Source organism: Clinocottus analis, unplaced genomic scaffold (genome assembly GCF_023055335.1).
Source record: "Clinocottus analis isolate CAN_PGR_092001 unplaced genomic scaffold, fCliAna1.0.p SCAF_8, whole genome shotgun sequence".
Taxonomy (NCBI): Eukaryota; Metazoa; Chordata; class Actinopteri; order Perciformes; family Cottidae; genus Clinocottus; species Clinocottus analis.
This window is the reverse complement of record NW_027176240.1, coordinates 4539581-4567068: the sequence shown is the minus strand read 5'-3', so window position 1 is coordinate 4567068 and position 27488 is coordinate 4539581. Positions and strand designations below refer to the sequence as shown.

General features: G+C 40.4%; 1 protein-coding gene across 3 annotated transcripts in view; it reads right to left on the bottom strand.

Moving 5' to 3' along the window:
* Positions 1–27488, bottom strand: part of kcnh1a (potassium voltage-gated channel, subfamily H (eag-related), member 1a) — a 35629-nt gene that overhangs the window by 5508 nt on the left and 2633 nt on the right. Inside the window, exons 2-11 of one of the 3 annotated variants that reach the window (XM_068567843.1) lie at positions 25846–25872; positions 23490–23613; positions 19057–19163; positions 18551–18679; positions 16542–16660; positions 15938–16330; positions 8944–9101; positions 7214–7485; positions 3530–3729; positions 1367–1619 (exon numbers count right to left, since the gene is read on the bottom strand). In XM_068567843.1, the coding sequence (XP_068423944.1) occupies positions 1367–1619; positions 3530–3729; positions 7214–7485; positions 8944–9101; positions 15938–16330; positions 16542–16660; positions 18551–18679; positions 19057–19163; positions 23490–23613; positions 25846–25872 (1782 nt within the window). The remainder of the gene's footprint in view (positions 1–1366; positions 1620–3529; positions 3730–7213; positions 7486–8943; positions 9102–15937; positions 16331–16541; positions 16661–18550; positions 18680–19056; positions 19164–23489; positions 23614–25845; positions 25873–27488) is intronic. The other 2 variants (XM_068567844.1, XM_068567845.1) reach the window with 2 other exon arrangements.

The following is a 27488-nucleotide window of genomic DNA, read 5'->3' as shown; positions in this document are numbered from 1 at the left end:
CAGATGAGTTAAAATAATGAACACATTGAGCGCTCTTGTTTGTAGGGCAGTCGGCGGGAAGAGAAGTCAAACGGGATTGACGAAGGGTCGGACTTGTTTGTGTACTTTACATGTTGTTTCAGATCTACAGCGCCATTAGCCTAATGAGAATCGGTTTCATAGTAGCCACTTGATCATGACTTCAGGCTCCATTACAGTCTCCAGCCGGGTCAATGGCATTAGCCCGACAGTATATCGATCGCTCCAAAGAGAGACCGACAGCAGGTTATTGACGAGACACGCCCCCCGCGGTGTCCGTGGGCCTGCCAGAGCGCGACATCCATTATTCACTCAGTTAATTATTTGGCAAATTAAAATGCTGAAGTAAATGATGAAGCAAATACTCCCCTGGGATTTAACCAGGCCACGAGCGGGCAAGAAAAATGATTATTTCTATCAAGATTTCGGCAATTGGTCTGGTTCTTTTTTCTTCTTTTCTTCGATATTTTGCGTGGCGATATTGCCTCGATAAACGGAAGTCAAGTATCGATCTTTTATTTAATCAATTCTAAACATTTTGGTCCTAGAATAGTAAAATTAAGTTATTTTTTGTTGACAATTCTTTTCCATTGGGGACAATTTGTGGTTGAAAACAATGCAATGAATCGCATTATATCGCAATACTCAATGTATCGCGATAATATCGTATCGGGACTAGAGTATCGTGACGATATTGTATCGTGGGACCTCAGTTGATTCCCACCACTAATATAAATTATGTGTGTGTTAGAGCTCAGAGTACTTCATAGAGGTCTCAATTATACTCTAATCAGGTCTGGTATGGTCTTATTTTACTGCCTATTCAAACCTTTACTGAGGGGAGTCTGTGACAAACAGATTATTGTACAAATCCTGAGTTCATGACTCAGCAGACAATGATCCCCAAACATCGCTTTTCACTGCAGTCTGAGAAAAAGGAGGATTTCCAGTAACAGAAATATACTGTTACTATGCAAAAAAGTGTTGTTAGAACAGTGCCGGAGGCCGGTGTGACTGAAACATTTTTCCCACCGTCATCACTGCCATCTTTTTGGGCTCTCTAAGATAATATATTCTGACAGCAGAGAGATACTGTAGCAGCATATCTGCATCTTAAATATTTGCTTCACTGTCACATTTTTTATTCAAGCCTAAAAAATCCGAAAGATGCAAAAAAAAAATCTGAAAACTTGAGCAGATCCGGGACGGGGCCGTTGACAGTCGGGGGAATAGAAACCCTTGACCGCCTTTCATTAAATAAATATAAGTGGTGAATTGCATTTTTCGGTGTGTCATAAATGCTGGGTGTAATTCAGTGAAAAGACACGCAGCAGGATGGTGAACTCACCTAAAATGGCCACCACCTCGTCATCCTGAATGACCTCCAGTGATCCCGACACCACGAAACAGAGGCTGTCCACGCTTTCCCCTGCGTGGTAGATCAGGTCGCCCGGGGCGCAGTGGATGGTCTGGAACTCCATGGCCAGCGCTCTGAGACAGCCGTCGCTGGCCAGACGGAAGGCCGGGTGCTCCTTGAACACCTTCCGGTTGAGATGAACGCAAATATCCGCTCTCATGTCCTTCGGGCAGATCTGCAACACCTGAAGAGAAGAAAACAAAGGGTGGAGAGAAGATGACAATTTGTCTTTTCTCAGAGAAGAAAAGAGATAAGATAATCCTTTGCTAGTCCCTCAGTGGGGAGATTACAGGATTACAGCAGCACTGCTCACAAGTAAATAAGATTTTTTTTTAAGTTAAGTAATATAAATAAACAGTAGAACGGTAGCGAAATAAAAAAAATAGCAGTAAAAAGAATATTAAATATATAGATGGAATAAAAACAATATACAGATGGGATACAACATTTGTATAAAAGTTCTTAAACATACTTAAATGTAGTGGATATTGCACCAGGAGATGGATTAAAGTGTTCAAAGTGTTCAGTCTGTTCACATCAGATATGATGTCGCCGTTAGAGTTTCAGCTGATCACAGTGCACACTGTTATTGTCACATTGAGTCAGTGTTTTTCAACCTTCATTGAGGCGCGGCACATATTCCTACAATAACATAAATCCTGCGTTACACCAACAACCCAAAAAAAGTTGCAAAATGTCACATTGTAGCATAATACAGCATATATGGTAGGTAATTATTGCGCTACCTACCGGCTTGTAAGGGTATTTAAGGACTAGGCCAGCCACTATAATGCAAGCTTTGACGCTCAACAATAAAAATAAAAAAATTGCGGCAACTAAATAGAATTTTTTTCAGGACCGATTAAGTGAAATTGGACATTTTCCCACGGCACACCTGGCGATCTCTCAATTCCTGCATTCAGTGATCATAGAGTCATAACTTTGATGTGAGTTGGCAGACAACGCAATGATTATATTAAGTTGTGTTGTTTTACATTATTTTCGGTTCAAATCCAGCATCATAAGTCAGTTCGAACTTGTGTATGATTTGAAAGCTCACTAAAGAAACGCACAGGTGTGTATTAAATACATTTCTGCAGTGTGTGAAAGTTAAAACAGTAAATGAACTGTCACTATAATACTTGAGTGGTTTCATTCGGACCTTCTTTCTATTTCAGCAGGTTTGGGAAACACTTCACTGCGAGCGTAATCTATAATCTTATCTATTGGTTGAGACTGATTGTGTCCAGGAGGAATTATGCTTTCCGGTGGCGTTCCACACGTCCACCCACCTCTCTGCTGTGTGTCACTGAGTGGCAGCATGTTGTTGAAGTGCACCTAATCAACAGGATGCCAGGCCGTCGCAGGGCTCTGCCTTTAAAATAAATCTCTTTGAAGATGAATGTCAAGCAAAGAGGGATTATATGCCATTTTTAGACCCTTTAGTGTGGCCTGAAGCCAGACAAATAAATAATACATAGACGCAGCGCGAGCTTAACATATAAAGAGAACAGAATCTGTATCACGGTTTGATTATGACAACAGATTTACTCCTCACAAAATCCCATGCATGAAGTTATGTTTCTAATTTGAGGTGAAAAAAAAAAATACAAAAATTGATGATTGGATTTTGGACAGGTGGATTTAAATGGAAGGCGGCGATACGAATGCTGCTTTGCTTCGACTCAATCAGAGCGGCGCCGGTTCAATTTATCTGCTGCCAGCTTTAAATGCTAAATTTCCACACACTGAAATCATTTCAGCATCATCTGAATCCGATAGGATGGCTGGCGATAACTGCTCCATAAACAGCACGGCACTGGAGGATTTTCATGATAGGCTGCAACGGTTTGGCCTAAAATAGCTCGAACAGGTTTTACAAAAATAAAAAATAAAAAATTATACCTAGTGTTAGGCAGCATCAACGTCATATGTTTGTGTTTTGGTTCCTCAACAAACCGCCATTTTTTAAATTTACATCACACAAATTATCCTGCGATCTTACACAACATTGCAATTAATACGTTATGTCAAAATTGGTTTGAAATACCAGGACCACGAGCAGTGATCACATGTTACAGGGTCTGAAAGCACCTTTTCCGTGTCTATTCCCCGCGACATGGACCAGGTGGAGGCGATGTAGTCCATGACTCGCTCGCTCAGGCCCTTCGGCACCTGGTAGAGCTTCAGGAAGTCCCGGACGCTGTTGATCATCTCGTGGTAGCGATTGGTGTTGGCGTACATCTGCTGGAAGATGGTGGTCACGTTACCGAAGATGGTGGCGTAAAGAAGAGCTGGGGAAATACAGAGAAGGGAGGAGTTTAATTTCTGATACGACACATAGGTATCCATCATGTTTTAGAAATGGACTTGATGGTAAATCGTGTGCTAAAAGAAACACAAAAATATGTCTGTGAAAACGTAAATGATAGTCTATTTATAGATCTGATAGCCACTGGTCTGGTCAAGACAATTGTTATGGATGCTTTGTGGGTTTTGAAAGATCTATTCGAAGGCTTCTGGTATAATTCTAAGTTTGGAAATCATAATTTGAAATGCCAAACATCTCAGACACCTTATGGGAGGAAAAAGGCTTCCACAAATCTGGTTTGCATGGATATGAAAACCTCAACAACATGTTTTATGGGGAAATATAAATCTATAAAATGTGGTTTATGAGCTTTAAAACACTGGAAGGCATTAATATAAACTACATGATATATCACACCACATGTGGAAGGCCTGGTTTTGTTTTATGTGGTGAGCATTTTAATCAATCACGTTGGAAAATCCCAATCACTACTCATCATTGCCTTATAGGGGCGTGTGTGTGTGTGTGTGTGTGTGTGTGTGTGTGTGTGTGTGTGTGTGTGTGTGTGTGTGTGTGTAAGCATCCATCCCAACTAAATAAGGACATTTTCTCTTGTGGTAAAAGAATTCAAGAAAGAGCACTGCAGTGCATCTCGGAGGTGGTTGGGTGGTTGAACTGGTACAACAGCTGGAGTGTGTGTGTGTGTGTGTGTGTGTGTGTGTGTGTGTGCGTGTGTGTGTGTGCATGTGGATCAAAGCTATCAGATGTCTGCACTATGTGTGTAGTGTTCTCTTGGCAATGGAGCCCTAATTAGCCCTGCTGGAAGGGAAGGAGAGGGAACATATCAGCCACACATTTCAATTATCCGCAGACGATGACAGTAACCTGTGTGTGTGTGCGTTTGTGCATGTTTGTTTATTTCACAGCACAATCAAAGAAAAACTGCACAGGGAATAATACTAATTAAAAAGTGCCCAAAACTCCTCGAGGACAGCTTTCATCCTTTCATCACCATCGCTTACTTGCGCCGTCGCGGTGTCGAGACCAGTGCGATACCGCCTTAAAACACAAATAATGCGCTATTCTTACAGGTTTTAAGGTAAGTACGGTCCGAGCTAAATCAAATCAGATGATTTTGGAGTGACCAAAAGTTTTGGGACGTCCGCTTCCCTCAAGCTTAGGCGCAGATGGCGACGCTCGCTCCTCTGATGAACAGAAAACGCTGCAACAAAAGGGAAACTCAATCCGTCCCCGTGGAGCGGCGCTTCATCTCGTCCCTCAACAATCGCTCCTCACTCGCTGCTGACGCGCACAACTTTTGTCGCAGCGTCGCTCGGCATCCAACAGCTGGCTTGTTCGAGGGTAGTTACGAGACGGTTGTCGGAAACGCAACCCCCGGGCCATCGGTTGCTATAGAAACAGGACATATGTATAGTGCCCCCGTTTTCCCATGCCTCCCCCTCCCCTCTACACACACACACACACACACACACACACACACACACACACAATCCCTCGTCACACTGTGATCTTCTACTGCCAGCACCGATCCAGTGCTGGTGGTAAAAATAGAACAGTATCAGAGCATCCATATTTCATAGAGAACAGCCGTGGACTACAGTAGATTGCATCTACAACTGAATCAGCCCGAGGCTGTCTGTTTTTATTTTTATTTTTTTTGGAGAAATTTAGATTCGTATCTCACAATAAAAAAAAGTCGGCAGATGAGTTTTTTTCTTTCTGCCGGTTCCCCCGACGGTGTATCTTTAAACCTGATCCTCCAAAAGGTAGAAAGAGAGAAAAGGAAAGGGAGGAGGGGAGGGGGGGTGTTGGCACAATCATCCTCTCGTCTTCGGGTTGAGATTTTGGCTGAACAGAGAGGTGAGAAGTGATTGCGGAGGGATCGGAGGGAGCTCTGTGCAAAATTGATCCGGCGGTCCGTTATTGCTTCGGAGGCGTCGCTCTCTTCATGCAGTCACACACAAACGCGCCGCACGCTGTATTATCAGCCACACAACGAGAAGATTCCTCATAAATGTTTAATATTGAGGAAGAAGGACAAGACGTGAGAAAAACGAAGGCCTCCTTTCAGCGGAGATAAGAGGTTTTGTTACTCGGTGGAGGCAGGTTTCTGCGTTTTTATTGATGTCTACAGCAAAACTGGCTCACTATGTCTGCTGGTAAACCACAGCAGGTGACAGAAATCGGCATTGGCCATATCGGGAATGTCATTTCAGCAAATATTTTCAGACATTAATGCATATCATGGCTGTTTTTGTCCAGATGTATGACTCGTTTTTCCGAAACACAGCCAGACTTCCAAATTTACAGCAAGCCACAGAATGTGATGAAACAAAAAGTATGCTCCACTAAACTCCAGCCTCTGAGGGCTACCTGTCTTATTGGCTGTTTCAGCTGCTTTTCAGACAGGAAACTTGTGCGTAAATGCATCACGCTCCAGAAAAGCTGAATAATTCAGCACAACATCACACAGAAGACTGAGGTAATGAGTCTAATGAAGGCAAGAATAACACAGCTCCTGCTGTACTGCGCGTGTCACAGTGATAAAGTGGACGGACTGGAGTTGGCAGCAGTGTTGACGAGACTGGAAAATAAACTGGAGGAAGCTACAGCTCGTCTTATGGAAACAATCGGGAAGCTTTCTTATTTCCTCATTGTTTAAACGTCCCATACAATGTTATACTGTCTCTGTGTGGGAATTAGGGGTGGGAATCACTAGAGGTCCCACTATACAATATCGTCACGATACTTAAGTGCCGATACGATATTATCGCGATACATCGAGTATTGCGATATAATGCAATTCATTACATTTTTTTCAACCGCAAATTGTCCCCAAAGGAAAACTTTGTCAACATGAAATAAATTGATTTTGTTATTCTAGGACCAAAACATTTAGAATTGATTAAATAAAAGATGGATACTCGGCTTCCGTGTCCCGATACAATATTGCCGCGCAAAATATCGCGATACAATGCTGTATCGAATTTTTCCCGCACCCCTTTTAAGAATAGAAAACGCCATGTTCCTGTTAAGACCCATGCAAATCCCTGCATCAATGGATAAAAGCGACATGAAAAAGCCTGAAACTGGGCTTGAAAAAGGGTTTACAGTGGGACTTTTTGTTCAAGGAATATACTGTACAGTATGTAGCCGGCAGTGAAAGTCAACAAAGGCCTATGATAATGGATATCAAAGAAAAACTGCCGTCTGTAGTTCTGGCACTGATCTACTTTCCAGCCGAGCAGCATATGCTGGGTGACAGTAGAGTTAGAAATATTGTTCAGCTAATCATCTGTAAAGTTATGTTTTCTGAACTTCGAGGGCTCCATTCATAATTCATTTATTCACCTACCTCTGTGGACTGTGGCTTTAAAGAGCATATTTAACTTCTCATGTATCATGTATCTGCTCCATTGGATGAAAGATAAAACGCCTCCACTCACATCCGATCATCATCATGGCCACTGCGAAGATTTTCTCCCCGTCCGTGGTCGGCGCGATGTTCCCGAAGCCGATGCTCGTCAGGCTGGTCATGGTGAAGTACAGCGAGGTGATGTAGACCGAGTCTTTGTTCGGCCCGCCGTCCCACTTCCCCGTACCGCTGGCGTTGAAGCGGTACGGCGTGCCCAGCGTCTCGGCCAGGATGTAGAGCCAGCTGTCCATGCGCACAAAGTTGGTTTCTTCGTCGATGACCTCGTAATCACCGATGCTGAACCTGGAGGCGAGGAAATGGGGGGGGGGGGGGGGAATAGTCAGCAACACGTAATCACATCACTGGTAATGGGGTGGATTTATCAAAAAGAATTGCAGCGAGGAACTGCAAATGTGTGGCAATCTAATGGCGTCTGAGGTTTGCTGCACTTATTCAAGTTTGATTATACCAATAAACAATGTTTATGATATTGGCCAAAGCCTCTTGTGGGATGCTCGCTTGTGAACCAAAAGAATAAGCTAACATGAATTCTTGCATATTAACACTGTTTGAAGTCCTGCAGACAAACACAGCGCTGTGCTTATGAATGTATTACTCCAATGATGTCTCGTAATCCTGATTCACGAGGTGCGGGTTCAGTGTCTGTCGGGACGTGAATATGTGCGCGTCGTTGGAAGTGCATCACAATACATAAAACATCATAAAAGTCTTAATGCCAGACATGTTATTTGTTTTTAATGGAAGCAGGACATTAAATTGATATGATAGGATCTGTGCGTGTGTGTTCTCATGAATATAATAAATCAATACATGATGGAAACTCAATGTTTCCACCTCTACGTGCCCCCTGTAGAGGAGGATATCTGATTAGACTTTAGAGGCCTGCCCGCCATAAATTTACATATTAATGAGAAAATATAATTCTCTGGAAACCACTACTACTCTTACAGGCTTTAAAGATAATACAAATATAGTTTTGATGAGTGGAAGCAAGCATGTTGGCTAAAAATTTTAATTAATGCAGTAATTAGCTTAATCAATGGATCCATTAGATTAACTGGTTCCTCTATTAGTTAATCTTAGTGAAGGCAGTCTATGTGGCAGAATCTGTTATGTAATCCATAACTACGTCCATTTACTCAAGTACCGTACATAAGTACAATTTTAAGGTACTTATACTTGGGTATTTCCATTTTCTGCTACTTTATACTTCTTCACTGCTACAATTTAGAGGCAAATATTGAACGTTATTTAATCATTTGGGGAATAAGATTAATCAACAAATAAATAATAATGTATTATAAGTATTCTATGTATTATAGGTTAATATGAGACCTTGTTGATATTTGGGGTATAATAATAAGCTACCCACTTATTAATACACCACTTATAAGAATAAGTGACCAATAACTGCATCATTTATGCTGGTTTTATGAGAAATATTGTTCTAGAATGAGTCATTCTGTACTTTCAGTACTTCTAAAGCTATCCTCTTCCTGTTTCGGTTGCGCAATGGTTGACGCATTTCCTTTGTTCCTTAAGTCTAGTCTTCATTTCTCCGGAGTCGAACACAGAATTACAAAGTGAAAACAAGTCTCACGGAGATCCAAATGCAGATTGTTGCTTTATTCTTTAGCCATCACAGTGTGCCGTCAACATTTACTTCATAGTTTCAAGTTATAGCAAAAAAAATTGTCTATTGCCACCAATATATAAAAAAAAGAAATGTCTTGAACATACCAAATGCATGCCAGCCAGTGGGCGGCCAGTCCGAAAACACACACCAGCAGGACCAGCACAGCCGCCCCGTACTCAATGTAGTGATCCAGTTTACGGGCAACCCGACCCAGACGGAGAAGCCGGACCACCTTGAGTGAGCTGAACAGACTGCTGATCCCCTAAAATAGGAGTGAAACAGGAGAGAGACACAAAGAGAGGAAGAGAGACAATATTTATTCAAGACAAAAGGTATAATTGATATATTTATTGAAAAGTGAAAATACTGGAAGTGTTAACTTTCTATTTTGAATTTAAATTGAATGTTACCCAACACCTGAAATGATTTAATACCAAGCTCACGCTGATTTGATACATAGTAACACTTAAAGTCCTCGTTATTCAGCATTTATACGCACTATAATAAGTTATTAAACTCTTTATAACACCCTGTAGTTGTATGTAGCTACATGAAGACATTTAATGTGCAGTATATATATATATATATATATATATATATATATATATATATATATCCTCAGTTGAATGTCACACAAACGATCTGCCTTGATCTGCTTTCACTTTAAACTTTTGTATTCATCATATAAAAGTATCAATGAAACTGTGAACATTAAATGTGATTAAGTTATGTACCTCAGTGTTTGCTCAGGGTCTTACTTCCACATCAGATATTGAACCAAAAACACATTACACCAGAACACTTGAAATCATTTCAAGCAATCAATATAAAGTGTATGAACCGACAGCAAATGTGATATGAAGAAGAAAACACAAACAAGACGGGGAAAAAACACACAAGATTCAAAGAGTAAGCATACGCTGACTTGATTTTAAAAAAAACATTCCTGTACAGTGTGATGACATTTTACAACTTCTAGCCGTTACATAACCAGCAGCTAAATATACTCAGCTTAACTGTATATATTGAAACACCCACTCAAACAGACAATTGCAGTCCCATCAGTTTGCTGCTGGTACTGTGTTTGTGTGTGTGTGTGTGTGTGTGTGTGTGTGTGTGTGTGCGTGTGTGTGTGCGCGCTGGCAGAGTTATTGATTTGCTAATGTGCTGTGGTCTGCAATGCGAGTACCACTGCAGCGCTAGCTGTCACTTGATCTGATCTAGCTGCCTGCCAGACACCTCGGCTTCCCTCAAATCATTTTACAGGCCTGAGCTCCAACAGAACTCGATAATCAGTGCAATCGTGTGTTTTGGAGTTTTTGCTGCAAACTCTGCAAACACAAGTTGGGAGAAAAGAAAAATCCCTGTGCTTTAAATGTGAAGCAAAAGCCAGCAGTAGATTAGCTCAGGTTAGTAAAAGGACTAAAACACATCCATCAACAACTCTGGAGCTCACAGATTCTTTGTTTAATCAAGACACAAACTGAGAGGAAGAAGGGAAACATTCGTGGTTTTACAGGAAGTTAGGTTACATGCTAGCTGCTCCTTCCCGCTAACAGCCTTTGTGCTAAATGGAGCAAAGCGGAGGCGATGTTATTCGCCTTCCTGCTGAAACTGCTAATGGAAAGAGTCGTGAGGCTGTGAATAAAGTTAATTAAAGGTTCAATAAGATCAACCCAACACCACAATCCTCTCTGTGTGTTGGAGCCATGGCCATGAGACGGTTAGCTTAGCCTAGCCTAGCATAAAGACCGCAGGAGGCAAGAAGAAACAGCTAGCTTCTCACCAAATACATAGAAATATCAAATACACGCACCTCGATATCTCACTAATGAACACAATGTATTTTGATTGTTTATTTTTTCCTCATGATCCTGATACACTATTTATTGTGAAAATCACACGGATATCACACGGGCGTAAAAAAGTGCCCTTTTCATCTTACTTTTAGCAAGAAAGGAAAATAAAGCATCTTGACAAAATAATGACATATTCCTTCATGAGTCATCACTTTGTAAAAAAATAGTTTAATTACCAATTACAACTCACCATAACTTTTTTGAGTCTAATTAAACGTATCATGGAGACAACTAAACATGAGAGTGCTCGAAAAGCAACTAAATGGACCTCGTGGTGAGATTGTTTTATCAACTACTGTTTTAAAAGGTCAAAAGTTAAGAATGTTCATTTTTATTCACTATAAAATTATTTCAGACGCAGTAGTAGAAGGTGTAAAATGTTCATTTTGTGTTTAATAAACTAATAATAACTTTCACGATTATAAAATGTTGAAAAGCAGTTAGATATTAGGAGCAACTTTAGACTATTTTAGTTTTTTGAAGAACTAAATCACTTCATTAACAACATTTCGTTCCTCAAACCTTTTATTTGGTAAGATGATACTCGGCCATAATAAATTGTGAATTGTGAACTTGGTAGCAACTCTTTTATGTTTCATAAGCTAACACGTATGACAATGTTAAATATTAAATTATAACGAAAAGCCGTACGTTAAAGCTTCTTACAACTGATTTGGTAAAGTTGCTAAATAGGGACTTTGGGAAAAGATGCCGTTAAAAACGGCTTAAAGAAAGACGTGGTATAATGCAAAGCACACCATGTTCAAAACTCACACTATTAAAGCATATTTTCCATGCCAGGCTGACTTTAATCTCATCGCTGCAGTCAATTTGTCACAAAATGACATGTTTGTTACTGCCGACGTGAGGACAGAATCGGCTCTCATGCAGCTTTAATGACGCTGCTGTCCATTTCCAAATTGTACTGTAGAACATAATCTGATGGATGTTATCTCCTGGCACTGAAAAGCTTTAGCAAGAAAGAACAAAAAAAAAAAGCAAGCAGCACAAATCTTTACTTGTTTCCTGTGACATTTATGTCACGCATTGATGCTTCTACTGTCGTACTCCCACTGAGCGCCACTGCTGATATGTTGGTGCGCAAAATAAACGCCACAGGAAACGTTGAGCGTGTGTGTGTGGCTGTTGCCGTGGAAGCCTGTTCGTCAAGTGTGTGCGTATGTGTGTGTGTGTGTGTGTGTGTGTGTGTGGGTGTGTCCACGTAAAAAAAATAAAACACAAAAACTGTAATATCATCATATTCTAATCAAACTGAAGCCTACTTGAGTGACAGCTTGGTGGTTCCAATTCTTCCCATCACGTCCCATGCATGAATACAGGCAGAAGAGGGAGAGGGAGAAGGCCATGCAAACAGAACAGATGAAAAAGAAGAAAAAACAAAAACGAAGCACAAGTAAGAGAGAAGACACTTGATCAGTCGGAAGCGATGAGTAAACATATGACAAAATCAATACTCAACAAAGGCTTCAAATGATAAGGAAACGTAAAAAAAACAACGTCTGGGTTCGTAAAGCAATGTGCAGTATGACCAAAAAGCATGCGCCATTAACGTTTCGCAGCGACATGAGGTGGTTTCATGGCTTCTGTTTTCGGGGGTTATCAGTCATCAGAAACTGAAATGACACAATGTCGATGGCTCAGTCAGTCTCGATGTCACGGACGCCACGTTAAGATTGACAAGAACAACTTTCACAGCCACTTCTGGTTAATGATCTTACCCTTCCTATTTGGAAACTTGTGGGGTGGAAAACCGCCATCAGAGTTATTCACGTCAGTCGTTAAGGTCCGCAGCAGCAGCAGCAGGATGTTTCGGCCCTGGCTTTAATAACACAGGCGATTGTTTACCCGCTCTCGTTTACCCTCGCTATGGATTGCCTCAAAGCAATTTGAAGCAAATTGGAGTCACTGAGTTGTTGCAGAGACACAGTGGAAGATGATCCTGGGAGTGGATGCTCATCTTTCATGTTGCCTTACACCCAGTGGGTCCATAGTGTTGTCAGAGGCTAAATGTACACTTGAACCTCACAGAAAGCTGAACTGCAAAGTGACGGCATGCAACTAAAAATCACTTTGGTTGACTTTCTTTTCATGTAGTCTCAATTTTTTTTTTACACAATTTCCAAAATTATAGTGAAAAACGTCTTAGGTGACATCGAAAAAAAAAAGCCCCAAAAAAAGCCCAAATACTCAATGTACATTTATATCAAACTGAGAAAACGTGTCGTGTCGCATCTGTGCAGCCAAAGCCTCATATTGCTTAATCTCCTGTGTCATACTCTCCAAAAACCCATTTCAGTGCCACACTGTCGGACTCTGTGACATGTTATTTCATTATAATTGTAATGACCATATTTTCCAACTCTGAAACAATGCCGTGGCTGCGCTGTCATCTTCTGACTGGTAGCTCCTTCTCCGGCAGACACGAAACAAGCATGCTCAGAAACGAGCGTTTCCGTGTTTTGAAGACGGACGAGGCCGAGTCTCGCGCTGCCGGTTCGAACGCATGTGCAGTGTAACTGGAGCCGTTATTTTGGAGAGTTATTGCAGACGGGGCTGGAAATGAAGGGGTGTTGTCCAATCAGGTGCTCTTTGGGTGACTTCGAATGGATGGTTGACGTTTTCCAAAATAATTTAAATGTAGCGTATTTTTATGTTGGTTATGTGTCTTGTTGTCTTGTTTCATACGGCATGTTCTGGTGTTTGTACTTGTAATGTGTTTTTTTGTCTGTTGTGGACTGTGAACCTTGTCTGTTGCTGTCTGTATGTTGTTGTCTATGGTGACAAATTAGTCTCCCTACTCGTGATTAATAAAGCTATCTATCTATCTATCTATCTATCTATCTATCTGTCTATCTATCTGTCTGTCTGTCTGTCTGTCTGTCTGTCTGTCTGTCTGTCTGTCTGTCTGTCTGTCTGTCTGTCTGTCTGTCTATCTATCTATCTGTCTATCTATCTATCTATCTATCTGTCTATCTATCTATCTATCTATCTATCAGCAATATTTTCACTCTATCTCACTAATCTCCAGGTAGCATAACACACCAGGATGTAATGGTCCTGCAAAGGCAGTAAAGAACAGGACTATTAGGAGGTAAACATATATGTAAACAATATAGTTTAAGAAGATCAGCTTTGCAAATGTTTCCTGAGGGGAAATGCTTTTGCTTCTCAACTTAAGGATTTCATTAGACGTCACAATGCACAGTTCGAAACACAAATATATTCACTTTTCTATCAAAGACACCAGCGAACCAGCAGAATTGTGTCTTCCGAGAATGTGTCTCTTTTTAATAGTTGTCCAACAAACACAGACAATACTTGTCATCAAAATGTATTCTTTTTTTTTTGGACAATACTAAAAAGACCAAATTACACCAGCTTTTTCTTTTAAAATCACAAAAGGTTGTAGTTTTCGCTTCCCGTAGTTTAGCCACTGAAACCTGCTGAAATGTTGAAACACTAGAAAGGGAACAAAATGCTGGACCTGCAGATACAACTCTGTGCTCGCAGCCCAGCAACAAGCCGTTTTTGTTGTTGTTGTTGTTGTAAAGCCGTACCAAAAGCATTTCATCACCTCGCACTGTGTGTGCCGCCCGACAACCCCCGAGAGCCGACATACACTGTGCTCGCTGTGACGCACCACGCCGTTTTAATGCTTTCACAGCAGTTTACAGTCGCAATATCACACACACACACACACACACACACACACACACACACACACACACACATCATGAGACGTGACACGCTTAAGCGCAGGCACACACAAACACACACGATGATGCATTATTAGAATAAAAACCTGGCAAGTGCAGGACCTCGAGGCTCCATTTAATCAATGTGTGTGTGAACATTTGGAGCCGATTCACAAGCTGTGGTTATAAAACATAAAACATATTTGATCTCAGTTAAAGCCAGAGGTATAATTTGCTGCAAATAGATTGTATCTGCAAGCAAAGTTATGTCATAACTGGTCAACAAATAAACAAACGATTCTTTTTTTTTTCTTCTCTACTGTACAACAAAACGGAGACTTTGCGTGAATCTTCCAACACCGCGATACAATCTAACGACTCAAAATGGTCGTTTGGTAAAGCGACACGCCTTTTAATCACAGCACAGGATGCAGCCCTTTTGTCAGCTGTCATTAGGTGTTATTGGTTTCAGGCCATCAGTGACACAGCCGAGCTCTGAAGAGTGCATCAGTTTAATAATGTAACACTCCTTCCCCAATTAAAATGTGCCAATTATCTCGAGATCCTGCGATAGCTCTCCAGCCAGCACTCCTCATTACGGTCAAACATTCATGAATTCACAAACAAGCATATTATTACGTCGCTCATTCCAACTTTGGCTTTTGAGCCGTCACTATATGCAAAACAACAACCTGCGATCTGATTGTCACCGTCATGTACATTACACATGATAAATAACCTAATAACCTGTCAAGCACCTTGGGGATGATCATCTCTTGGATTTTTGCCCCATTTAATGGCCAAAAGCACAAATGCATCTTTTGAAATTTAGCTTGTACGGACCCAGGAGTAGAAGCAAAATGCTGCCGCTCAATTCTTCGAAGGTGGCACGGCATTACACGTCGCACCTCTACGTCAATAAAAAGATCAAAAACTGGAAAAGAAATCCATTAACAATTTCACGGAGCTCAAGTTGACATAATCGGATTTACCAAATTGCTTGTTTTGTCTGAGCAGCCGTTTAAACCCCAAAGATATTAAATAAAATTACAACGAGACCAAAGAAAAATGTAAAGCAGATTAAGAAGTTTCGATCAGTATCAATAATTGATTTGTTAAACAATTTGCTGATTATTTTGTGTCAATCAACTAAGCCAGTGGTTGGTGGTTGATTTTTAAATATATGTAATATATGTAAAAGTAACATATCATTGTTATTTAATAACTATTCAATCAAATGAACATAAAAAGTTCATCAACTGAATTGTATGTATTCTTTATTAAATCAGACACCGATGGCACAGTGCTGTGTATTACTTGTTTTTTTCTGGTCAGGGGGTACTAGAAAAGTATTTTACATGAGGTAATTGACTAGTTATCTCAGCTTCATATCAACTAATCTACTTCAAAATGTCCTGTCAAAACGTCCCAAACCAAGAGAGAACCAACAAGAGTCCAAAACCCCTCAAAGCATTCATTTACAATCACCTCAGACGAAGGAGAAAGCAGACCGCCGCGCTCACCTCATCCACATTCTCGAAGGCGTTGATGACGTCGTACGGCAGGCAGGACAGCAGGTCGATAACAAACCAGGTCTTCAGGTAGTTCATCCGGATCAGCTTGGGGTCGGAGATGACCTCGCCGGCGGGCCCCACGAACGTGGTGTGGAAGTTCAAAACGATGTCCACCAGGAAGATGACGTCCACGATGCTGTCCACCACCAGCCACGTCACGTTGTTCTGCTTGGTCTTGAAGGACACGTTGTAGGGCACCATGATGGCGGTGTAGAAGGTGAGGATGAGGATGACCCAGTCCCACGTGGTCTTGAAGAGGCAGTAGTGCAGGATGATGTGGGGAGGGGTCTTGGGGGTCTCCTGTTTGTACTGAGGTAGGATATCTGAGCCGAGCTGCAGTACCTAACAAAAAGAGCCAGTCAGCTAAACCCAGGAAACCCAGATGGATGAATAAATAAACACAGCAGGAGGCCAGACAACACTGAAACGATGGCGTCCTGAAACTATAGACCACCGCTAAGAACTTGACCTGATCTAAAACACCCCTCTGTGCCTCTGTCCACAGTGTGTGCTTATAACTCTTGAAATATAAGTCAGATGTATTCCTTCGTACCTCAGCTAAGCGCGAGTGCTTGTGGACGTTCTCTCCTTTGTGGACTGTGGGCTGCAGCTGCTGTAAGACTCCTCTGCTGCTTGTTAGCGCTCGAGTCAGCCGGGCAAACTTCCCCCAGCCTGAGGATCGCAAACAGTATGCACAATCTTCACACAAGATGCTTTTCAAGATGCTTTCTGGTGGTGTTTTGCATTTGTGCAGCGCCTCTTTTTTTGAAAGTCTTCAAAGCTGCACATTAGGCAAAGACTGCCAGGCAAGGTGCCACCTGCTTATCAGGATCTATAGTAATCATTGACACACACACACACACACACACAAACACACACACACACACACACACACACGCCCGCGCGCGCCATTAGCATAGCCTTCAAGAGCAACGTGGGGTTCAGTATCTCGCCCCAAGGACACTTCGACATGCTGACTGGAGGAGACGGGGAATCGAACCGCCAATCCTTCTGATGAGTGAACGACCCGCTCCACCTCAGAGAACCGGTACTGTATATTTTCTGGGGCTTTGCCACGTTTTTACAGTTTGTGGGAGGGTATGAAAATACTTTGAATACGGCGTTCCGGAAAAAAGCATACTTAACTTTACATTTGGGCTAATTACTTTATTCATGTAAATGTTTTGTCGAGCAGTATTGAGCCATTAAAAACATGTTATGCGCCGCTTGTTGTGAGAAATCTCATTTATATTCTACTCCACAACCGTTTCCGCATTTTTATCTCGCTCTCAAATTCATCTTTCTGGTGGATTCAGGAACTTTGAACTGTTGACTACAGATCCATAAAGAATAACAATCGTTAACGAAGCACTATATTAAATAAAACACTCAACCAACTACACATTACCTTCCGGTAATATTCTGATTATCAGTTCAAAAAAAGAAAGGATCAAAATCGATGCAGCAGGGCCAGAGATGTCCTCTTTTTATTCCAAACACATGTTATTTGTTTTTAGGGCATTTCAAAGCCGTTTCCCTTCAACTCTACTGAGCTTTATAGCATCTATCAGCTGAGGTTTTTGTTTTCTGGGCCGCAGCTTTTGTGCTTTACTTCACTCTCACTGCTCATCGTTCTTGGCTGCAGCGGGCAGCTGTTTTTTTTCTTTTCTTTTTTCCGTGAAAACAATTCTGTTTAAAAAAAGGTGCATGCTATCGACTGAGCATCAACGTTAGTGACTATATCCAGATTTTCACACAAGAGTTGGTGGAATCGAAAAACAGAGCTGAAGGGGGAATGAATGTCGGACCCATCTCAGCTGGTTGCGGGGGGGGGAAAAAAAGCAACTATTTTGCTAAAAGAGTCACCATGAAAGGTGATAGTATGTCAATGTTCTGGATACAGCTTGTGTCTGTGGCCCCAACACATCATTGTAGGTTTAAAATACTTGGTTGAGGTTTAAAAAGAGACTGGGTGTGAGTAAACAGTGAGGACAATCCTAACCTAAAGCTTATGTGGGCTTGTATCTTTGTCGGAGTCTTTGCCTTCGGTCCCTTTCTCCTACAAAGACAGCACACATCAATGCTGCTTATTGATTGAGAGTGAGAAAGAGGGCTCAAAGCTAAATCTTTACTCGAGCAACGCGCTCGACATCGGCGCGCTACCTGTTGAGGCGCGACTACAATCTCCATTTCACGATAATTCCCCATCCTGTTTTCGTCACTGGTGCTCGTTCGGAGTCGCACTGTTTGCCGGTTTCTATTTTGGCTCGTCTCCAGCAGCCGTACAGGCCCATGAATCATCTGTTGTGTTGTGTGCCGATACACATCATGACGGGTGTTCGACCGAGTGGGTGTTTGCCAGAGCAGATGCACAATGCACAGGGTCGGATGCTGATCGCTGGCAGAGCAACGATACCTCTGGCTCTCTGTCTTTATAATCTCTGTGTACATTTTAGACTGCCACGCAATGCGCAACCCATTGTTTTTAAGGAACTAACTTTCATCAGCGGCGGCGGCGTGAAAGACATCCTGGTTGAACCAACGTCATTCGCTGACACTCACCTTTGGAGGAATCGTCTTCGATGGGCTGTTTAAAGGCTGTGATGTCACTGAACGTGCAAAGAAACAGGACCACTTTCTCTTGCTCGTTTCGAATGGGAGCAATCTTCACAAAGAACCAAACAGGCGTCCCTGAAAGTGTATAAAAAGAACAACGCACTCATATTTAGCTGCTGCATCATCGGCTTATTTTTAGAGGAAATGACAACAAGTGCACATAGAGCAGAAATCTTGATCGCGTGGTGTAAACTGAGATGTTCTGGACTTGTTTTCCTGTAACACCTGCAAGCAGAGGGTATGTACACCTGCTAGTGGAAACTAAAACCTGTTTCTGAGGAAGGTTTTTTCATGTCTGGCTCTCAAATAATTAGCACATTTCTACGGAGGTAGAAATGTTCTCGGCTGCCTTTGAACTCGACTGTATGTTACAGGATCTCTGAATACATTTGCATGACAAGAGAGGGGGAAACAAATCTTCCTCTTATCCTCACGTGAGAGTCGCTACTTACGGTTTTTCTTATACATCAGGATTTCAAACGAGTTCATCTCGTAATTCTCGAACGTTAGTCGCACTTTTTCCGTCGTGTCCTTGTCGGTGAGCTCCCCGTACATGAAGCTGGAAAACACAAGAGGAGGAAACAATATTTAATAGGCACAGGCCCTTTGGAAAGAGCGAGCACACTTCTTGACCTGTTGCGACGAGGAAAGGCTTTGAACGTGTGATCATAGTGTAAATGGACCTGCACTTGTACAGCGCTTTTCTAGTCTTCCGATTACTCAAAGCGCTTTAACACGACGTGACATCATTCACCCATTCACACACTGATGGGAGGCGCCACCATGCAAGGTGCCACATCAGTATTATCAACCATTCATACTCCGTAGGCGCATCTACGGGAGCAATTTAGGGTGAAGTGTCTTGCTCAAGGACACATTGACATAGAGCTAGCGGGGCTCGAACCGCCGATCCTCTGATTAAGCGTCAATCCTGCTCACCAGTGAGCCACAGTCGGCAGTATTTGCTGGTTTTGGCGACTGGTCCTGTTTTCTGATTTTTTAGATGGCAATTTTTTTTATGCGTTATCCGTGTTTTCTCTTTTCAACTTAACGATTTTCAAGCAACAACAAAAAAAAAGCAGATGCAGTTTATCAGGTTTACACCTGACCTGTGCAGACAGCATTGCTGTTTAGAAACCTCTAGGTGCACATACTGCAAAATTAAGCTGGATCTAACATAATATAAAAGTAGATTAAAACTCATTGAAATGTATCATGAAAGCATTAAAACAAAAGATAAATGCATCCCACTGTTTAATTGGCCAAATGCAAAGTACCTCTCAAGAACAAATTAAACCTGAAGATGGGTCAAGCAACCATGGGCACTTTAAACCCCGCTGCAGAGACATTCATCTCACCTTCCTTGTTACTGCCACACTCAGTAGCAGCCTGCTCCGGCATGATCTAAATATAACTCGGAGTTTGTTATGAAATAAAAAAAAAAAAAAAAAGGAAGGCTAAATTTAATGAGACTACATCCTGACGCTGCAGAGACTTTTTCAGACCAGCGCTTGATGTAACACCACGGATGAATGTCCTCTCTTTCTTTTCTTCTCTCATCCTCCGAGACAGGAGAAATGTGACTCGCTTCAAAGAAAAACAATTCCTCAACCGAGTCCGGTCATGCGTGAAAAGATTCCCACAGGTTTGTCGCTGTACGTTTAAAGGATCCAGTATCGAAACAAAACAACATGTACATCATAGAAGACAGAACACAGGAAAAGAGGCTGAGATGGAAATAACCGCTTTGATCCGCACACATCTGGAGCAAAAGAGGCTCCGATATTAGACGTAAACACTCAGAGGAGATAAGCATACACTTTATGTTTGAGTCATCCTCAAAAACATCACACATCCAAACTCTGTGAATGTTTTATGGCCTCATTATCAGACTCAAGGAGATGTTAGACAGAAAAAAGACCAAACGTTTAAAAGACATAAGAGGTATGAATATTAATGACGAGGCGGAGGGGGGGGGGCACAAATACCTATTGAAACTACTTATCATGTACCCACATTTTAGTACGGTACACATCTTGTATAATGTCAAAAATAAACCTTTATCTGAAAGTAAACAATTGTTTTTAAGACAGAGAAGCCCAATGTGATGTTGAGCGTGTGTATGATTCATAGTCGCAGAGTTACAACTCATGTAAAACTAGAATTACCGTCTCAGGGTTGTTTACCTCGGCCAGCCAGTCAAGTCGCAGTTTACATCCACGTCTGTCCTAAATGTCGCGGCTTCATCATTTTATCCTTGGAAACTTTCATGTAAATTGTTATAATTAGCAGTTAAAATCATGGAGTTATGGCCCAAAATGTTTTTCTTTGTGAAGGCACAGTGTTTTGTGTTTGTGACATCTTTAAAATGTATTTATCGGGTTGATTAACACGTCCACCAAAATCAGTTCATCCTCGCGTCCAAGTGGACGTTTGTGCCAAAGTTGAAATAATTCCATTGACAAAGTTTTCCTTTGGGGAAAATTTGCGCTTGAATTTTTTTTTTAATGAATCGCATTATATCGCAATACTTAATGTATTGCGATAATATCGTATCGGGACTTAAGTATCGTCACAACATTGTATCGTGGGACCTGCGGCGAGTCCCACCCCTACTAATAAGCTGCAATAATGAAATAATTCAATCTTACATGTAATTTACTGTTAAGTATTGTATTCTTTTAGCTCTTGTGGACTCAGAATGGGCATGTTTACTTGATTGATTACTGTGTTCCACAACTGACCTTTCATTGTTATTTTCACAATACCTTTGGGTCTATCTCTTGCGTCCAGTAAATACAACACAAATATCCGCTTGCGTTATAGTTAATTGACTGAGTATGGTAATAGTTCTACACATTAAAACACTTGCGTAAAGTTTTGTCTTGATTGTTACAAACACATGACTAAAAATAGACCAATTACAAATCGTCGTGCCCACAGTTCAATATTTGTATTGGCAAGTGTTCTTAAGCTTATGCTCAGGGACCCGAGGGTCTAAATCAGTAATGGCCTCGGTGCTGGCTGTGACAAACAGCATCTCCCACAACAGAAGAAATCTCCCATGGTTTTGAAAACCTGGCAGCAGCAACTGTGTTCATGTGACTCTATTAATATAGTGCTTACTGGCACGCTTATTCTACAACAAACACCAGAAATGAGTTAAGAGTTCTTCTTTATTCCTTTATGCGAACAGTTTTGGAGCCAGCGCCCCGTAGACACCGTCCAAGGCTTCATCGTTGCAGTCGTTACAACCTGATTACATCACGGATTTGTCTTTGATCTGGTTTCTATCTTTGTCTTAAATTATGGGAACGTTATATTCATTTTAATTGTGAGCGGTATTCTCGTTCACTTCAACATAGCCGAATATATTGTGATTCAACTTTCTCTGTCACAATACATTGACCGTGAAGTAACCTCACCTGTGGTCACACTTTCATCTTTATGGTTGCTACTCAGAGCTAATAACTTTATTTGATGTTTGAAATGAAGACCCATCAAAAATAAAATGCTTAGCTGTTCCTCATAACCTTGAAGCCGTGCGAGCAGCATTGCTATACATCAGTTGGTTGGTCTAGCACTTTAGTCCAAACATCTCAACGACGACACGATGAATCACCGTCAAATTTTTTACAGACATCCATAGTCACCAGAGGATGCAACCACATGATTTTCGGGATCGTCTGACTTTTCCTCTCGTGCTACCATGACGTTGAAATCTGTGTTTTTAAATAAAATGTCTCGGCGGCTATTGAATGGATTCTTCATAAAATGTGTTAAATATATTAATATCCCCCCTCAGGATGAATTGAAATAGCTTTGGTGATCCCTTGACTTTATCAGAACATCTTCATCATCAACACGTCCATTTCTACAACATTTTTGTTTTATGATTAAATCAATCAATCCGCTCAATGTAAATTGTTATAATTAGCATCTAGCTGGAAGACTGAACACCTTCACATCAGCCTGAGATGTGTTTTGTGTTAAGTGCCATTTGAAAATAGCAAATATTACCATCTAAAACACACTAAACTAAGATGATGAACGTTGTTAACGTAATAAAATACCTTCCAAGTTTAGCCTCACGGAGCTGCTATGACCCTATTTATACATAATCACAACGGACGGATTCATGACAGCAGCTCCTGCTGCTAACGAAAATCAAATCTCACTGTTTTATATGAAAATAGTTACAATATGTCTGATGCATTAACTCTTCCTCTCAACCTGCTACAGTAATCTATCAGGATTCATGCAAAATAAAAATAAAAATTGAAAACATGATGATGAGGATTTGCAACACTGTTTCCCTTTTCTCTAAAAATAAGCCAAAATGTTCCATAGAGAGTTCCAAACCACAAACATGAGCACAAACACCGGGATACTGTATAGACCTGCAGCTCATTAATTAGTAAATCCCTCAAAATAAGGATGCTCTGCCCGGTGGTAAATACAAATAAACGGATTCATTTAAGAGAGAATGGCTATATTAAACTCGGACTCTCAGCGAGAGCTCCACAAAACCTTTTACTGCAGGCACTTTTGACATAAAAAAAAGAAAGAAAAAGCCTTGTAGAGAAAGTCATCCTCTCCCTGACTGCTCTAAAACTGCAGCATGAGTATTTTAGCTTTGCCAAGATGAAGCTCATCCAGATTAACAAGATAGCTGTAGCAATTTATTGCAATGGCACTGGCTGATCTTGAACGTGGATCTAATACAGAGAAATATGCCGATTACAAAAAGAATGACTTGTTATATTATCTTAAAAAATCAGTTTGGATGAGTTAAACAAAAATGCTGCTTTTCTGCATCTCATTTCGTTGGTGTTTGTAAACGTTAATCCCAACACATCTCAGACGCTCGGCGCCTCCGGCCTACCTGCAGGTGCTGCTTTTCTGCATCACTTCTGCTCTGTGGTACCCCGACAACTTGCAGAAACCATCATTGCTGTAGACGATGGGCCAGTCTACTATCTGGGCGTTTCCCAGGACAAAGTTGGTATCTGTTTGAAAATGAAAAGGGAAGAGGAGGCAAATGAACTCAAAAGGTTTCAGTATTAAAACAAAACAGCAGTATAGTAAAGCTTAAACTATCGTCTGGGTTGGGAAACAGTTGAGGTCTATTCCATTTGATATAAGTTGAAGTATTTGGTGGAGCTGCAATTTAAAACAAATAGCAAAGTGGTAAGTTATTACACAACTACAAAGCAAATGTCAGGGCCAATGTATATTTAAAATATTCCTTTAAGAGTGATTACACTTTAAAGATGTGCATTAGTGTCCATCACACACTCCACACATTGTGCTTATACCAACATGTAGGCCAAACACAAATGCTTTGCTTATGTAGAAAACATCCAAATATCTGGACCCCTGACTCTTTTTTTATCAGTAGTAGCTCGTAAGTAGACATTTTCACAAGAACATCTTGTGGTGTCCATTTGTTTGTTGCTTAGTTAGCGGTTATATATTTTTTTTCAGGGGAAAACGGTACTAGTGTTTGTCATCAATTAATTGGTCCAATTGAGCTATTCCTTATAGGCACGCAACCTTTACCAATACTATTATCCACGGTCATCGATTTTCAAATGTCAAGGAAAACGGACGACGTTAATTCTGATTTTGCATATTCATATGTTGGCAAAGCCTCCAAGCAAAACTGACTCAAGGTCAAAAGCTTAATAAATAAAAGCAAATATTTAGTTGCATGTCCATTTTTAACTACCTAGTTTGCTTCAGCCCTATTTTTAAATCTTAGCAATTTAAAAAATTAAAGGAACCCATTGAGGGGGATCAATTGGCAGAAATTGAATATTAACAAAGATGTTTTCTTTAGTGTATAATGAACTCAACATAAGACACATTTGTTTTCATTACCTTTGAGTGAAACGGTTATTTCTACATATTGACTGAGTCCTCTTTATGGAGCCAAGTTGCACCGCCATGTTTCTGCTGTAACCCAGAGCGGACCAGACCAAACGACAGGGACGTTTGCATTTTTGCGTCGGCCACCGTAGTTTCCCTTCACACTAGATGACGGCCAAATTCTACACTGCACCTAAAACTTTCACTTACCATTTTACATTTAAGTATACGGCTAATGTTTTTCTTCTCGCAGCTGGATTTTTGGACTAAGGATGATCGAAACAAACGTGCAAATGATCACGCCATGTAGTATTTGCCATGGAAAAATGTGAAAATTTTGCTTGGGCTAAAAACAAATGGCTACAAATGTTTGTTTCAAATACCTGGCGAGGACATACATTACAATTATTGAGCTGATTATGAGAATGATTTGAACATGTAAACAAGGCCATCATTGTCTTTTTTTTTAAAGAAATAAAGTGTCATACTCAAAATAACCATATTCATATTCTAATGACAATTATCTGTATTGACATTACTCTTTTGTGCATCTGTGCATGTTATCATTTTGACATTCCATATAAAATAAAATATCAATGTGCAAAATAATGTGAATAAAATGTGTTTGTAAAAAACAACAACATTTTGTTGATAGCTGAGATCAAAAACTTAGATATTGCCAACCATTGTTTTCATTTATTTTTGACATATTATTAAAAAATAAATTCTTTAAAGTAAACAATCTCAAATCCATTCACATCATTTTGGAAAAAAAGTAAAATAAAAAAGAGCAGATGCAATAGTTTTAAATGGCACAGGAGAAGTGATGATAACTGGGGATAAAACTTCCCAAAATTAAAAATGTTTATGGAAAATCTCAAAGCAAACGGCCCTGCTATGAACACAGACTACAACAATGTGACAACACGGGGGTGAAAAGACAGGAGGACGAAGAAAAAAAACTACCTGCCACAAAACACGTACAACATTTTCCTTATTTATACCACACGGGAACACACCGACGGAGAAAACAATCTTTGAACATGTCAAAATAAAACCACATTGAACAGACAGCTACAAGCATGAGAACACTGAATACGATGCACGAGACGTTCCATGCCAACGTGTTATTTTACAATGATCACATGAATGTTGATCTTGCGATATAAAGAAAGTCCAAAGCTCCATTACTGTTATTAGCCTTAGATTTGCTGATGTTTGCAGCACATTTTCAGTAAATCTCAACATGTCTAATGAGTCAATTGCTTTGTAAATTAACAGCATTTGGTATAGAACATTTTGTGGTGCATTACAAAGAGATATACCGTAAAGAAAACATAAGCAGCACACCAAACTAAACTGTATAGTACCTGTCTGTCTATGTGACAGTGTCCAAACTGAAATGTGTGAAAAGGAAAGAAGGTTAACAGATTACAGGGAGAAACATCTGTTGGACGTCAGACAAAAAAGATGGGACGTGTCAACCAAAATAAGAGACAACACAACAATGTGAATTCAGCAATCCTCACTGTTGCTAACCTGAATGCTACACGCTAAAAACTAGTATTTGTAACATAATACAGAAACAGGCTTCAACATTAGCCTACTGTAGACCTATGTTAAAGCTGTGTTTATCATTTTTTGAGCCAATATATGAACTGATAAAGTCAGAAACAGGCTGACAGACACCGCTAGCCATCACTGGTAATGCTAACATGCAGTTGTTTGCTTACTTACACATGCAGCAGCCTTGGAGCAACTTACCATTCATTTGGAGTCACGTGTCTTCATGTGTGTGTCCATCTGATGTATGGAAGTTTGATAATCAGCCTACTTTTAGTTATATATTTAGATCTTAAGCTGCTAATAGATTTAGCTTCAGCGAACGTTAGCCGCTAACTTTGTCCGCCATTTGGTGCTATGTTAGATGTGCAGGCCAAAATAATGAGTTAAATTCAGCTAAAAATCCCTTTAGAGCTACGAAGTCTGAAGTATATTTGAAATAAAACGTGTGTCAAACCTTGAACATCTGTATGATAAGGCCTTTCATTGTTTGTAGACTTTTTTTCATAGTATTAAAGTGCTTCAGAGGTCATACTGAGGATATATTGGCCACAAAACCTGAGAATTAGCAGTCATTTCATTTGTTTACTTAAAATGTTTATTGAAATATTTCTTGACTAAAATGGTGTGTTTTTTTGTAATTATCTTTAAAAAAGACTGAGTACCCCTGCCTTCAAGAGCTAACCAACTTTAAAGATTTGCATTAGTGTCCATGATGTTCTACGGCCAAGCACACACACTTACATATGGTATTTATACACAACTGTAGGCCAAACACAAGTGCTTTGCTTATGTAGAAAGCACCCAAATATATTTGCTCCCTTGACTTTTTTATTAGTAGTTGCTCGTTAATAGTTTACTTTACAAGAGCATCTTGTCTTTTTTGTGTGTTGAATATTAAACAGACGTTGCTGTTTCAGATGTGTGTGTGAGGGAAACTGTGAGAGTCATTGTGTTTCTCATTATATGGTCCAATTTCTCGCTATGGATATTAATGAAATAGTATTCCCTGTTGGCACGTATATCTGCAGTCATCGATTTTGAAATTTCATGGAAAAGGAAGTACAATAATTATCATATTTCACATATTTTGCATGATTACGTTTTGCTTTGGGGCTTTTGCTAACATTTAAATGTTAGCAAAAGCCCCAAAGCAAAACATAATCATGGTGAAACGTGAATAAAAATATCTATGGAGTTAAAGAGTTCAAAGTACAAGAAAATGTAGCTGTTCAAGTCAATGTAAATATAAATATTATTGATTAACGCAGCTGTTTTTAATGAAAAAGCTCTAAAAACCCACTGCAAGTTACACCACCTGCTTAGCACCAAACAGCAGACAAGACACCATCGACTGGCTGGTGAACGTAACGGAGCATTAATCAGCTAAAAGAGACATTTAAAAAAAAGAACAGAGCTAAAATAGAGTGATATTGGGACTTACAGCCAG